The 15,930-nt window shown below is 43.1% G+C and overlaps 2 protein-coding genes across 9 annotated transcripts in view; both read left to right on the plus strand.

Moving 5' to 3' along the window:
• The window catches only part of LOC310996417 (eukaryotic translation initiation factor 4 gamma 1-like), a 70,966-nt gene that overhangs the window by 45,428 nt on the left and 9,608 nt on the right, over positions 1-15,930 (plus strand). For all 8 annotated transcript variants that reach the window (XM_083985799.1, XM_083985800.1, XM_083985801.1 and 5 more), the window contains one exon: positions 15,432-15,604. In XM_083985799.1, the coding sequence (XP_083841925.1) occupies positions 15,432-15,604 (173 nt within the window). The remainder of the gene's footprint in view (positions 1-15,431; positions 15,605-15,930) is intronic.
• Positions 8,751-15,379, plus strand: LOC310995697 (eukaryotic translation initiation factor 4 gamma 3-like; the record flags this gene model as incomplete). Its single annotated transcript, XM_083984818.1, has 8 exons — positions 8,751-8,794; positions 9,367-9,424; positions 10,723-11,025; positions 11,550-11,687; positions 11,967-12,203; positions 12,317-12,421; positions 13,322-13,424; positions 15,186-15,379. The coding sequence occupies 8 exons, from the start codon at positions 8,751-8,753 to the stop codon at positions 15,377-15,379; spliced, it is 1,182 nt and encodes a 393-aa protein (XP_083840944.1).

Genomic DNA, 15,930 nt, shown 5'->3' on the forward strand with positions numbered 1-15,930 from the left:
TGCAGTGCGTGCAGGAGATGAACAGCAACCAGCTGCTCTTCGTGTTTGTGCGAAACGGCCTGGAGTCGACGCTGGAGCGCAGCACCATCGCTCGCGAGCACATGGGCCTGCTGCTGCACCAGCTGCTGAAGACCGGCACGCTGTCCACGCAGCAGTACTACAAAGGGTCAGTGTCAGCGGTACTAACACAAGAAAAGAAAGAAAGAGAAACGAAGCCCTGAGGGAATTATCTCTCGTGTAGTCTCGCTCGCTATGAGATAATAACAGAACGTTACGAGACGGAGTTGTTTTCGAGGCAAATGCAGAGACTGCTTGCTGAAAAACTGCCCCGACGGGAACGTGCGTCATCTGTTTTGCATGAATTTACTTCGAAAACAACTCTGTCTCGTAATATCGTGTTTCGTTTCTTAACTTTTAGGCGTGTGTGTAGAGTTGTAAGGTAATGGTATTATTAATGATGTTTTTATGTTTTTTTTTTTTTTTTTGACAGAAAGTATGTGCAATAAGGAAGTGTAGTTAATAGAAGTTGGGTTAAAAGTCAAAGTCTTTCTTTCTTTCTACCCTTCTGCCCTTCTATCTACCTCTATCTATCCATCCCCCTCTCTCTCTGTCTCTTTCTTTCTACCCTCTCTCTGTCTTTTTATTTCTTTCTTTCTACTCCCTTTCTCTTTCTTTCTTTCTTTCTTTCTTTCTTTCTTTCTTTCTTTCTTTCTTTCTTTCTTTCTTTCTTTCTTTCTTTCTTTCTACCCTTCTATCTCTATCTACCTCTTTCTATCTATCTATCCATCCCCCTCTCTTTCTTTCCTTCTTTCTTTCTACCCCATTTTTCTGTCTTTTTCTTTCTTTCTTTCTACCCTTCTGCCCTTCTCTATCTCTATCTACCTCTTTCTATCTATCCATCCCCCTCTCTTTCTTTCTTTCTTTCTTTCTTTCTTTCTTTCTTTCTTTCTTTCTTTCTTTCTTTCTTTCTTTCTTTCTTTCTACCCCTTTTCCTTTCTTTCTTTCTACCTTTCTGCCCTTCTCTATCTCTATCTACCTCTTTCTATCTATCCATCCCCCTCTCTTTCTTTCTTTCCTTCTTTCTTTCTACCCCCTTTTTCTGTCTTTTTCTTTCTTTCTTTCTACCCTTGACTATCTCTATCTACTTCTTTCTATCTATCCATCCCCCTCTCTTTCTTCCTTTCTATCCACTTTCTGTCTTTTTACTCCTTTCTTTCTTTCTTTCTTTCTTTCTTTCTTTCTGTCTTTTTACTTCCTTCTTTCTCTCTCTTTATTTCTTTCTACCCTCTGTCTTTTTACTTCTCTCTTTTTTCTTTCTACCTCTCTATCTCTATCTCTATCCACCTCTTTCTATCTATCACCCCCTCTCTCTGTCTGTTTTTTCTCTCTTTTTGTACTTTTTTTTCTTTCTTCTACCCCCTTTCTCTGTCTTTTTACTTCTTTATTTATTTATTTCTACCCCTCTCTCTCTGTCTTTTTCAACATTGCCTCAGCAGTTCAGCTGCTTTCAGCATTCACACGTATTTCCTGCAGGAGATGCTTTCTTTTTCTAGTTAATTTTTATTGTTTACTTTGTGAGTGTGTATATATAAAACAATAAAAATGTTTGCAGAAGCTGAGATGTTTCCGTATGTTTGTGTCACTCTGTTTCCTTCTCCATCTGTTTAGCAACTTTGAACCTTTTCTTGAATCCTTAAATAAACTTTGAAATTCGTGTTTCTTCAGGCTTCAAGAAATCCTGGAGGTGGCTGAGGACATGGCGATCGACATCCCCCACATGTGGCTCTACCTGGCCGAGCTGATCACCCCCGTGCTCCTGGAGGGAGGAATACCCATGGGAGAACTCTTCGGGTGAGTCGTCGGTGGAGGGAAAAATCTGTCAGAGGAGATTGGTTTTTGGGGGGGGGGGTTTAAATGTTTTTTTAACTTATTTGTTTCTTCTTCTTCTTTTTGGTCTCCAGGGAGATCTCTAAGCCTCTGGTCCCTCTGGGAAAAGCCGGAGTCCTGCTGGTCCACATCCTGACCTTACTCTGCAAAGGAATGGTGAGAGCTGTCATCAATTATCAGCAATTATCTGTCAAATCAAGCTTATTTTTTTAAATGTATAAAGCCCATTTCCAACAACCAGGATTGCACAGTAATATACAATGAAAATCACACAACATAGAAAAGGCGTCTTTTTGGTCAGGATGGCCTTTCGGCCATGTGTATTGTATTACTTGAACTAATGGCGCATTTCCACTAGCACGGTTCGGCTCGGTACGGCACGGCTCGGCGCGCTATTGCGTGTTTCCACTAGCACGCAGTACCTGCAACCGGGTACATTTTTGGTATCACCTCAGCCCTGGTTCCAAGCGAGCCGAAGCGTTACTAAAACGTGACGTCAGCCGACTGCCTTCCACTGATTGGCCGATGAGTGTCGTCACTGGAAGCGACGACCGACAACAGAAATGTTCCTGCTGATGCCTGAAGCCTGTTATTACCAGAGAATTTCTAATATTGAGACTGGCTCTGTTATTACGTGACTTTATTAAGTTTTAATATTTTTTCATGCGAGAAAGTAACTGTTTAGATCCCCATGTGCGGTTAGTTTATCCAAACGACGGCTGTTTAGAAGTTTGCCCCGATGTTTTTCGAGTGTGAAGCTCCAGGTCCGAGCAGCGACCGCGACATCACAGAGGCAGCAGCCCGGCTCCTGACGTGCTCCGCCGGCCAGCCTACCACCGTCACCCCGAGGAGAACAGACCGCTAATTAACTTCCCCGATGGCTTTTAGAGGTTTACCACCGGCTGGTTAAACTCTTAAATGTTGGTCTCATTGATGAAATCTAACAATTGTGGCTGTAGCAGAAGTTTGTTTGTCAAAACGGCGGTTTAAAGCTAGCTACAGCGAGGGTAGGTTCACTTCCTGTTTTCAAAGTAAAAGCACCAATTCTATCGTAATGGCTTTCCTTATGATAAAAGGCAACGGGTATTTTATTTTGTGAAAATAACCGGAAGTGCGTTGCTCACTACGGCTAGCTTTAGTAACGCCGACTTCGTTGAAACAAAATTGTAAACAGCTGGTATTTAGTCAGATTTTCAACACGTTGGGGATCTAAACGACTACTTTCTCGCCTGAAAATGTTTCAAATGTTGCTAAAGTTATATATTTACAGAGTTTAGAGCGTTGCTCGGCGACGTGTAAATGACGTCACGGCGGTACTAGTGGAACTCAGTTGTAATGGAAACACAACCAAACCGAGCCGAGCCGTGCCGTGCCGAGCCGTACCGAGCCGAGCCGTGCTAGTGGAAATGCGCCATCTGATGAAGTGTGTTGATGATGATTTAAATTTGACATGCCCGAAATAAACAAATAAATAAAAAACTTTGTGTGTGTTTGCATCAGAGCCATAAGAAGGTGGGCACAATGTGGAGGGAGGCCGGCCTCCGGTGGAAAGACTTCCTGCCCGAGGACGTAGACGTCAACAAATTCGTGACAGAACAGGTGAGAGGTCGTCGCCTGAGAGACGAGCTGTGTGTTTTCTAGTGAGCAGAAGTAACGAGGTCGTTAACGAACAGATTACAGATTAGTTTCTCTCTCTTTCTCTGTGCAGAATGTGGAGTTCACGCTCGGCGACGAGTCGGAGAAGAGCAAGAAGGAGCTGAGCTCTGCAGAGCTGAGCAAACATCTGGACCGGCTGATCCATGACAAGTCCGACAACCAGAGGATCTTTGACTGGGTCGAGGTTCGTGTCCCCGCCGCCTCCGGCTCGTCCACCTCATCGGCCTGACGGAAGAGCAGGTCTCACTGTTGTTGTGTCCAGCTGTAAAACAGATGTGTTTCTGTGTGTGTGTGTAGGCCAACCTGGACGAGCAGCAGACGTCCTCCAACATGTTCGTCCGAGCTCTGATGACGAGCATCTGCCAGTCGGCCATCATCTGTGAGTCCAGCTGCGGCCGTCACCTTCATCGTTAAAACACTGTAAACGTAACGTCCCAGCTCACAGGCTGAACCAGCAGAGTCTTGTTCAATAAAGTTTTTCCCGATGTTTCCCTGTGCAGGTGAGAACCCCTACAAGGTGGACGGCGAGCAGGTGAAGCAGAGAGCCAAGCTGCTGCAGAAATACCTGAAGGACGAGCAGAAGGAGCTGCAGGCGCTCTACGCCCTGCAGGCCCTCATGGTGCAGATGGAGCAACCTGCCAGTGAGTATTGGCCCATCCAGGCTCCCATAGCCACCGACCATTTGATTGACATGATGTGTGTCATGACTTTCAGACGCCTCAACAGTTTAGAAATCTTTAAAAACATTTGAAATCACATACATGAAGACGGTTTTAACCAGATTTAATGTTATAATCATCCAAACACTCACTGCTGATTGTAGCGACAGTTTGGACTACAAATATGGACGAATATTATAGACTACAGATGGAAATTAGCTCTGTGCTAAATCTGGTGCACCCATCTTTTAGTTTTTTTTCTTTTCTTTTAAAAATGATAAATGTGAGTGCACATTGTCCCTAAATTAAATCAAAATTTCACAGTGGAGATCTCACAGAAACTTGTGTCATCAAACACAATTTCAAAAAGAAAAACAAATACAGAAGACGATCAATATCATCACCTGACTGTCAAGGCTTGTGTTGTTTTATGCAGTGAAAAAAAGAAAGAAAGAGTATTTGTGAAATCCTGTCTGAAGAGAAAGGAAAAATTAGGGCTGAATTATTTGTGAGCTGCAAAAGTGCACAAAATCCGGTCAGTTACGTTTCCCAGTAAAAAAAATGTCCTCTGTAAAAATATCGTAACATCGTAACAAATGTGAAGATTATTTGGACAAATATTTGTATGCAACAAGCCTCAGATCGGGTCACGATCCACCTGATCATAAAGGCGGCAAATCAGGCCCAAGTTTGTCTAGTGTGTGACCCTCCTCAAATATCAGAATCCAATTTAGTTCAATTCAATTTCAATCACTTTAAGGAAGGAAAGGAATTTAAAAGGACATGAAAGTAGCTAAAAAAAAAATCAATAGACACAAAATCCACACAAACAGGACAACAGACAACATTCACATAAAACACACAAATAATTTATAGTGTGCTCCTCTGCTTGTATTGTCAAGTGCAGAATTGACAGATTCTGTGTATTATTTATTCCAAAATTCACAACAAATCAGCTTCTTGGATGTTCCTGTGAAGTTTTTTCAGTGCAAAACTTGTTTAACATCTTGTTTAAATAGTTATTAAACTACTTCCTGCCCCCCCCCTCCCCCGTCAGATCTGCTGCGGATGTTCTTCGACACGCTCTACGACGAGGACGTGATCAAAGAGGAGGCCTTCTACAAGTGGGAGTCGAGCAAAGACCCCGCCGAGCAGCAGGGCAAAGGAGTCGCCCTCAAGTCCGTCACCGCCTTCTTCACGTGGCTTCGCGAGGCCGAGGACGAGTCCGACAACAGCTAGGCCCCTCCCACCACCTTAAACCCCCCTGCTCAAGCCCCTCCAACCCCCCTTCACCCCTACACCACCACCCTCCTCCCCCTTGTTCACCCCCAGAGACCTGCTGCCTGGGAGACGAGGCGGGAGCTCGGAGAGGAACCTGAATGTTCTGTGGACGATTCAGAAGAATCTGAATCTGCAAAATCCTTCTGCATAAACAGAAAAAAAAAAAAAAAAAAAAAGCAAAGAAAAAAATTCTTCAACTGGGAGAGATTGTATTATGGATCGAACGTTCGATCATGTTATTTTTCATTTTGGTTTCATTTTTTGTTTTTCCTTTGTGCAACCGAATGTCTTTTTTTTTTTTTTTTAACAAACAGGATTAAAGAGAGAGAATAGATACAAAGAGAGAAGACGATGCTGAGAAGTTACGAGCCGTGGGAGTCGATGCCGTTTCCTTCAGTATTTTTATTTTTCCTTTTTCCGTTTTTTTTTTTTTTTTTTTTTTGGGAGGTTTATTGTTTTCAGATGGCTTTTCCTCGCCACGGCAACACTATTCAAGACACTTTGCTTAACGACAGATATTAAAAAATAAAAAAAACTTTAAAAAAAAGAAAAAACTTTAAAAAGGCTGTTCACATCTATATTTTTGATGAATTCATCCTTTATCATGTCGACATGACGCGGCGTTGTCGTCATGTCGCATGTTCGGTGTTTTTGATCTACATGAAGCGCTTATGTAGACGGCTAGCTTTTCCGTTCCCTTTATTTTGATTTTTTTGTTTTTGTCAAATTTTTTTTTGTTTTCTTTTTCCAGTGTTGGATGATTGGAGTGTGTTTTATAAAAAAAAATATAGAAAACTACAAAGAGAAGAGGCGACGGCCGTCTGACGGACGCTTCACCAACGGTTTGTGGATTTCACGAGGACGGCTTCACTGAGGAGAGGGAGAAGGAGGGAGGAGGGGAGGGGCGATGAACATTCATGACCATTTTTGCTGCTGGGGCGGGGGCGACGCCAACGCTCTCCTCCCCCCCCACCCTTCCTTCAACCCCCGATGCCCCTCGACCCCCAACCAACTCCCCCTGCTCTTAAAAACCTCCCCCCTCCCTCCCATGTGTCTGTTTTACTCGTTTCTGGCGCTTTAATAAATGAAAAAACACACAAACAAACTGTGGACTGGGAAACGGGGAGAGCCACGGCTGCAGCCTCTCCCCACGAAGCCTGATGTTGGATTTTAAAAGAAGGCAAAAAATAAATATCGTTGTTAAAACTTGAAAAAAGTTCAAAAATCCACTTTAACGAAAAAGGACTTTAATGAAAAAAAAGTAGAGTTTAACAGTACGAATCCTTAAAAGGCCTTTTCTGCTTCCATGAGTGAAAAATGCATTTCAGGAGAGTTCTGTAAATATATGATGGAGGAGTGTTTTTCTTTTTTTTTTCTTTTTCAAAGAAGAAAATGTTTATGTATTTTTTTCCCCACCTCTGAGATAAAGTGGCAGTTTTTTTCCCCCTCTGTATTTATATTTTTCTCTCCACAGCTGGCAGAAGGTGCTTGTTGTAATTATCCACGCCCCCCTTCCTCCCCACCCCTCCTGGTCATTGATTACAATTTATTTGAAAATTTGTAAATACTTTTTTGCTTTTTCTTTATTAAAAAAGATATTTAATTAAAGAAAAATTAATGCCTCTTTTCACATCCAAAACTGGAAGAGATAATAAAGATCATTGCAAAAAAAAAAAAAACACTAAGAGAAAGAAAAGTGCTTTTGTGACGGCAGCGCTCTCAGGACATTGAACGCACCATTTCCTCAGAATCTCCTCACTTTCACTTTCATTGTCTGTGTTTTCCACTGTTTAATTCACTGGCATGTGGTGTTTAAAGGCGTCTGTAAATTTGATATTTGCATTTTATCACTGATTGAATAGCTGCAGTCGAGACATGAGTTGGACCTGGAGCTGCAGCTCTTTCCCAGCTGACCTTGTCCTGAGGATAAACTATACAATGCTCAGGGTTCCCACTGTTTCCCTGAAATCATTTTCTAGGACTTTTTCAGCTGCTACAGTCTGGCAGACATGTTATCACGCCATACACTAATACATCCCCCGTCCCTTTCATGCTTTGGAGAAGGGTTCTTTTCCACAGTTGTACCTTATTTGTATTTTTTTAGATATGTAGTCTATGGCTCTAACTTACAGTATGAAATAATCTCTTACATGCTAAAAAGTCAAATGGAAGAACTCTGGTAGCTGATGTCACGATGTGATAAATAATTTTCCAGGACAACTCAAGCCTTTCCAGGACATTTGACTTTTTTTTAATTCTCATTTTCCATGTGTTTTCCAAAACTGGTCAACCATTTTCCAGGTTTTCAAGGACACGTGGGAACCCTGAATGCATTTTTACTCAGATGATTTACAAGTCACACACACAAACATTGAGAAGCTTAACGCAAACAGATGCCAGCTTTAAAAAAAAAAAAAAAAAAGTAAATTTTACCTGCAGAAATAATGACAATAATGTACTAAATTTATAATAATTGAAGAGTGTTAAGATGCTGCTGCCAAATCAACCAGCTCAGAGTCGATGGAATCAGCTTTCTAACTATTTGTTTACACCAGTGATCCTCAAAGTGTGGGTGGGGCGAGACATGACAGGTGGGGCGCGGTGTTTCTGAAGCTACTACTACTTATTAAAATGAAACACACTCAATAGTGATCATATTATAGACAGCTGGTATAGACCACTCTGCCCTGCTGTGGCTACAGGTCACAGGAATTATTACAATGTTTCCATTTTGTGGTTGTCACTCCATCTGTTTTCTTTCTTACTAGTTATTGTTTTTATATAACATTCATTTTTATGTGGAATGGGAGCGAGAGAGAGACAGACACTTGTGGCTCAGGTTTATTGATGAGGACACTGTCACTGTCAGCTGCACATCTGTCAGCAGCTGTGCTCCATATAGCTACTTTACAAACTTTATTTTGTAAGAACAAACTAGATCTTCATTTTGTAAAAAAGTGGCATGTTGGATATAAACACCAACTACGTAAGTAAGCATATATATTATATATATTGAACTATAACGTAACCTAAAAAATCTCTCTGCTGCTGTCCACCACCACCAAAACAACAAACTGAACAAAAAATTCCCCCTTGACCCACTGGTTTCCACAGCGAACACCTCACTTTTGTATTTTGTGTACAGATGTTTCATTAACACATCCTTTCTGGGTCTGATTAGGATTTGACTTGACGTCTGAAGTGGAGGTTTTAGGAGCTGTTGTTGTTGTTAGTATTTTTGGATGCTCACAGTTTTGTTTAGCAGACATGAGGAAGAGGAAGAAGAAGCTGTGGGAGATCAACATGGAGAAGTGATGAAACTGTAGGAAAAAGCTGGGTGAAGCGTCGGTGATGTCATCATCATCTCTCTGTGTTTTGACTGGACTTCTCGGGGAACTCCAGAAAACCAGACTTGGCTTTCGCTGAACCTCCAAAAACATTTAGTTCCTCGATTAGTTTGAGATGAAGAACGGCCAAAAAACACAACAATAACAAAGTCTGCTGAGCTGTGAGTCACAGTTTCATTTTTATGAATTTTCTCTGTCACTTTGAGGAGGATTTCACTCTGACTTCCCTGGGTTCTTTTGATTCAGTGTCTCCCAATACATGAACTTGAACTTTTTTTTTTTTTAACTATCCATGTTCCTCTTGAGTTTTGTAACGTTTTCAAATCCACTAGTTTCATGTCTCATGTTTGATTTTTTAACACTGTACTTGGTTTCCTCTGGAACTACACAGTTTACTGCAGAGAAACATGCTGACATTAACACATTATACAGAAGCAGCAGCTGCCAAACCTGAATTTAACTTCATTTTTTATTATTATTATTATTATGGAAACATCCCACGGTTAAAAATCAAACTTCTTCTTGCATTTTTTCAGAAGAGAATCCACGAAGCTGCTGAAACAGACTGAGGAGAAACATGAGTCCTACACGACTGTGAAGAGATGGATGTGAATCACTGAGGACGTGTTCTGTTACATCTGGGAGGAGGAACTCCCCAACCAGCGCATCACTGGTTTGGTTTGGGTGGTAAAAACGAAACTTATAAACCAGCGCATCATTGGTGCGTGGTGGTAAAAACGAAGGTAAAAACGAAACTTACATTATCAACCAGCGCATCATTGGTGCATGCACACACACTGACAGCTGATTGGCCCGCTCCTCCTCTGCACGCACCTAAAGGAAAACCCGATGCAGTAATTTTCACAGAGAAGACGCTCGGCGACGGTGTGGAGTTTACAAAAGGTTAGCATGATATACTTTCTTCAAATACGCCTGCTCTAAATTATTGTTAACTCAGAAAAGGTAATGTTATCCTTAAGGTCGCTGTCACACCTGAAAGTCCGGACCAGAGGGGTCCGTGTAAATGATACATTGTTGCAAAGTTTTGGTCCTGTCTGTGTTCACACGGTTCACACTAGTTCATACTTACCTTTTTTTGTAAAGAAATGACATGTGGTCTACAGGTCGGTCAGCTATTGGTCAGAAAATCTTCGAGGGAAAATCACTTTGTCATTTTTTGGTGAGTTGAGTTTCGCTTTCACTGTACACTGCTGTCATGCACGTAAGCTTCTCTCTCTCTTCCTGTGTGTGTGTGTGTGTGTGTGTGTGTGTGTGTGTGTGTGTGTGTGTGTGTTCTTGTACTTGTACTTGTACTTGTGACATTTTGGCCGGTCCTCACTTTTTCCAAGGGCCATTTGAGAGAACAGACTTGACTTTAGGTTATAATTAGGTTAATGGTTAAGTTTAGGCAGCTTTGAATAGTTAAAGGGATAGTTCACCCAAATTCAAATTTCACTCATTATCAACTCACCCTCATGTGGACTAAAGGCTGGGAGAAGTTTCAGAGTCCTCCGTGCCTTCCCTGAGTTACAGCGGGGCTCCGCGCAGCACTGCATGTCCATATGATGGTAGCGAACGGAACTCACTTTTCTTCATCCAGCAGAGTCAGAAAACATGAAAAAAATAATAGTAGCAACTCATTTCCTTCATTTGAGAGTATCTTATAAAGAAAAACAGATTTGAAAAATATTAATGCCATAAATACTTAGAATCTGAAGTTTCTGAAACACAAAAGGAGCAATTTAGTTCTTTATTTTATTATATTGCATTCCATTGTCTCTAATGTGTGTTTACGTCATTCCTCACCTGTCCACCAGGTGACCTTCGTATGTTCTGCTGATGCTACCTACAAACACCATCTTGTAGATTAGCACACGCACCTTCACTCTCAGCAGATCCAGAGGAAAGAGCCGCGGAAGATCATCACCAGCATGTCGCTGAACGACGACGTGCAGCCGAACAAGGCGGAGAGCGACTCGGAGCAGGCCAAGACCCAGGAACTGTTCAAGCGGATGAGCAGCATCCTCAACAATCTGAGGCCACAGACGTTCCAGAGGCTCATGAAGCAGGTGACAGGGCTGAGCATCGACACTGAGGAGAGGCTGAAGGGCGTGGTCCACCTCATCCATGAGAAGGCCATCTCCGAGTCAGACCTCTCGGTGGTCTACGCCAACATGTCCCGCTGCCTTATGGGGGTGAGCGGCGCCCGCGTGTGAGAGCAAAGCTGTCTAGGGTGTTATAGTGATGTTACGCTTGACACCGTTTCGAGCATAATGAAGTGGAAGTGTCGAGAGGGTCGGTGCAGGCTCCACTCTCAGGCTGCCTCCAGTGTCAAGCCGCTTGGGACAGGAAGTGCACGCAAGAAACTTCAAAATAAAAGCATGTAGACATTTTTGTAGGAAACGGCTTTGGTTTATTTTTAATTAAACAACAATGTAACGCGAGTGTAATGTGAAGGAGGCAACCGTGCTTGAGCACACTTGGGTTCGGGGTAATGTGAGTGCAGACCAGCGGGGGACAGGGACAGGATCCTTATTTTCACCCGAAAAATATTGGCTAGTGGAAATTCTGAAAAGTTCATTAAGGGTGCAGTCACACTAGGGCCTAATCAGTTTGTCCAATAATGTAAGACAGGAAATAAAGGAGCTGGCTAAAGTTCAGGAAGTAGTGGAGTTGTGCATGAAGCCTATTGAAACTAAATGTCCGTTTTCTTCCACAGCTAAAAGTCCAAGTCCAAGATGAGCCGGGAGTCACTGTGAATTTCCGTAAGCTGCTGCTAAACCGATGCCAAGTGGTGTTTGAGAAGGACGACGAGATCTTCGAGAAGAAGCAGAAGGAGCTGGAGGGCGCCTCCTCTGTACGGTTTATTTATGATACAAACAACATTGCCACAGGAAATGGGAAAATATGATGTATAGAAGACGTTTGCTGTTTTTGTCCCTGGTCAGGCTTTAGGTCGCGTCTTTTATTTAACGAAACCTGGGCTGGGCTGATGGGTCAGCTCAGCTGTGTGGCGGCCAGATGTCTCGAAGGAGCCACTGTGCTACGATTACTTTTTATATCCCAAAGTTTTTAGAGGTTTAAATACAAACCATCTCTCCTCTGCAATTTATGACATCTCTCTCTCTCCCTGCAGGAGGAGGAGAAGCAGCGGCTCATCGAGGAGCTGCAGGATGCCAAAGACAAGGCCAGGAGGCGCTCGGTGGGCAACATCAAGTTCATTGGCGAGCTGTTCAAGCTCAAGATGCTGACGGAGGCCATCGTGCACGACTGCATCGTGAAGCTGCTGAAAAAAGAGGACGAGGAATCTCTGGAGTGTCTGTGTGTGCTGCTGTCCACCATCGGCAAGTACCTGGACTTTGAGAAGGCCAAGGTACAAACACACACATGTGATTAAAGAGGGAATTAGTGTTTGTAATTAATGCTGATAAATGTGTAGTTGGATGGAGACAGAGTCACTCATCAAACCGTCGTCTGTCTCCTCAGCCTCGTATGGACCAGTACTTCCATCAGATAGAGAAGATCATAAAGGAGGAGAAGACCACGCCCACGATCCGCTTCAAGCTGCAGGATGTGTTGGATCTGCGACGGGTGAGTCTCTCACATACACACTGAGGAAACTGCGTCACTACAAACATTAAAAACTCAAAATCTTTGCTGAAAACTCGTGTAATTTAGTAGGTTGTTAAAGATTTGAATATCCATTTGCTCAGACGCCATTGTTATGCTGTACTTTTTTCTGTGTCATTAGTAAAGATAAAAACCAAATTATTTTGTAGTTACAGATTCTCGAATATGAAGATTTGCTGTTTTTCAAGTGGATATTTCATAACTTAATGCTACGGTCTACGATTTGAAAGATTGATCATTATTATTAACGTCATTTAGACGGTGGTTATGGCCCTGTAGTACGACCTACACAATGTGAAGAGCCAAAGGATGAAAAAAATATAGTAGTGGCTGCAGACCTGCAGAGAAATTGACCAATAGGAGCCATGCAGCCCAGATGGCACCTATTGCTCAATTTCTCTCTCGTACCCTCCATCCAATCCCCTCGACTCCCTGACGCCGCCATTAGCGGTGCCTAGCGAAGGAGGGGCGACCAGGCGCAGGGTGCTGTGTCGGGGAGAGGAGAGGAGCAGGGAGACTCGCAGTGTGCAGTTAGCAGAGCGACCCCGCCCAGGCTGCAGGGGCGGTGCTGATACAGCGGAGTTTATGTTGAACAGGTAATCTTTGGTTTTATTGTGGAAGTTGTGACGGTGAATCCAACATTTTGCTCCGAAATCAAAGCCGGTGCCGTGTTTGGTTTCTGCCGGCAGGCTTGTTGCTCTGCTCTGCTGAAGGGGGGTGTGTCGTTAGGAGGGCCATAGCTATCGTTGACCATAGCTTTAATAAAATTAATAAATAGAAAGAATAAGAGATATTTTAAATTTCTATTTTACATAAATGTGTATAAACTCCTCCTCACCTCTGTCCACTCCCTCCTCTCAGAAAAACTGGGTTTCCCTGCTCGCCCCCGGGGGCATTGACCCCTGGGAAAGCTTGGGGGAGAAGAGGAGGAGCGTCGGCACCAGCACCAAACCTGCAGATTCTGGTAGGTTCCCCCGCACAGAAAAAAAAATCCACATCATCTGGGGTGAAGTCTCTTTCCCACTGGTCTCACTTCTCTCATCTTTAAAAAAGAAAAAAACTACGCTTTAAACACCCCAAAGCTTAGAAAATAATCAGTGTCAGCAAGCAAGTGAGTAAAGGCAGGCCTACATTGTACGATTTTGTCGTCCCAGACGTGTCGCAGCATAATTTACGTAATCGTAGAGAGATCGCGGGGTCGTGAGCATTTATCGGGACGCGTAATTAGTGAGGCTCTGTGTCACGTCCCGATGTCCTAAAGGAGTCGCCGACCTCCCAGCAAATTTCTGGCATGCCAGAAAATTTCTCGTTGTGACGGACAATGTGTGGGGTCCTACGTCACGACAAGTCACGACAAGTTCTTTTTTTTTTTATGTTTATGTTTTTATTCATTTGACAGGTAAAAGTACATACAATGAAAAATAAGGATTTTTTCATTTTTTTTCCCAAAAACAACAACCACTTATTCCCTCCCTTTCCCAGCCCTCCCCAATCCTACAAAATTTTGTTACAGGTCAGTAATAACACACATCCTTCCTTCTTAAAGCAGAAGTAAGTGATCCGGTCGTTTTCGCTAATGCTGCGTTCCAGGCAGGCTTTTGAAATCGTAAATTACAGCTTCAAGTCACAACTTACTACTTTGTAGCGTTCCAGGCAACCCACTCGTGTTTTTCCGACCTGTTTTACCGGTGAAAGTCACTATAACGGCCACTCGTAACTTCCGACCCGTGACCTCGCACCAGATCAAACTGGTACAACTTCACAGGTCGGAAAAACACGAGTTACGAGTTGCCTTGAACGCACCATAACAGTCCTCGTCCCTACGTCACCACATTCACGGCGTCCCTTGGCTGCACACACAGCCCTGCATGCCGTTCTCTCTCCTCATTGGATAAAAACTGTAGGATACGATAAATGTTTTCTCCTCGGCTCAGAGCAGAGCAGAGTGACTGACAGACCCGTGTTTCGGTCCAAACACTCTATGTAAGTGATTGCTGTCGGAAGATATAACTATTTAAGACTTATATTAACACAAATATATCACTTACTTCTGCTTTAAGTCACGACAAGTTTTTGCCCCCAAAAGTCTTTCTTTTCAGCGCACAGAAAAGCACAAACAAAAAGCGCGACAGCCATTCTCCGCTACAGGAACCAATGTCAATTTGAGGTTTTTAATCAAGCAATTAAAGAGCAGCACAAATCTCAGTGGCCAGAGACAAAAATAAAAGGTCCGGTGTGAACGCACCTTAACGTTACGAGGCAGAGTTGTTTTCGAGGCAAATGAAGAGACTGCACTCGACGGGAACGCACATCAGCAGTTTTGTATGAATTTACCTCGAAAACGAGTCCCCTCTCGCAACGTTCCGTTATTATCTCATAGCGTGGTGAATGTGCAGGTCTGAAAGCAGTTTGAGAGCAGTTTGAAAAAGAGCATTGTTTTGCTCGAAACGTCACGCTATTAAATTTTCTTAAGGGAGCTCTTTTTGGTGTGCAGATTTTTTCGTTTATTGCATTGATTCCTCTTTGATCCAGCACCCATCCCAATTGGGCCTACCCGATGTGCATGTCTCTCTCTCTCTCTGCAGGTCACAACTTGTCCACAAGATTTTTTAATCTGAATATAATTAATTTTATACAAACTATAAAACATTTAACTACACAAAATAACTTAAATTCAGATTTCCAGGAGAGGTTTTAACATCTTTGTTAATGCGTGTGTGTGCAGCAAAGCGTGCAGGGAAGCGAGAGACGACCGCCACCCGTCCACCCCCACAGACCCCCACCAAGTTGGCCTTGACAGAAGAGGATCTGGACAAGAGGTCCACGGCCATCATCAGGAAGTACCAGCATACCAAAAACATGAAGGTGCGACCAGCCAAGCAACCACGACAACATACAACACAAGGAGGCCGAGGCTGAGGATCAATATTTTAACAATTTCTAACCTGCTGTGTCGGTGTGTTTCCTGCAGGAGGCGCTGCAGTGCGTGCAGGAGATGAACAGCACCCAGCTGCTCTTCATTTTTGTGCGAAACGGTCTGAAGTTGACGCTGGAGCGCAACGCCATCGCCCGCGAGCACATGGGCCTGCTGCTGTACCAGCTGCTGAAGACCGGCACGCTGTCCACGCAGCAGTACTACAAAGGGTCAGTGTCATTGCTACTAACAAAAGAAAAAAAAAACTGAGGAGAAAGAGAGATGAAGACCAGAGCAAATTATGTCCTGTGTGACTATTTGAGAGCTTTAAGTTTGATGTTTACAACAGCAGGATTTGGAAAAGAAGGATTTAGCTTGTGAGATAATAATAGGCTACTTTATTGCAAAGCTTCTTTCACTGCCTTCACATACACGATATCTTTCCAATCTCTTTGCATCTTTGTGCCTTTTCATATACCCAAAATTGTATTTATTTATTTATCTTTAATTTATTTTATTTCTTTTTCTGTCTCTCATACATAGAGACCCTAATTTG

This window comes from Trachurus trachurus, assembly GCF_905171665.1.
Source record: "Trachurus trachurus genome assembly, chromosome: 13".
Taxonomy (NCBI): domain Eukaryota; kingdom Metazoa; phylum Chordata; class Actinopteri; order Carangiformes; family Carangidae; genus Trachurus; species Trachurus trachurus.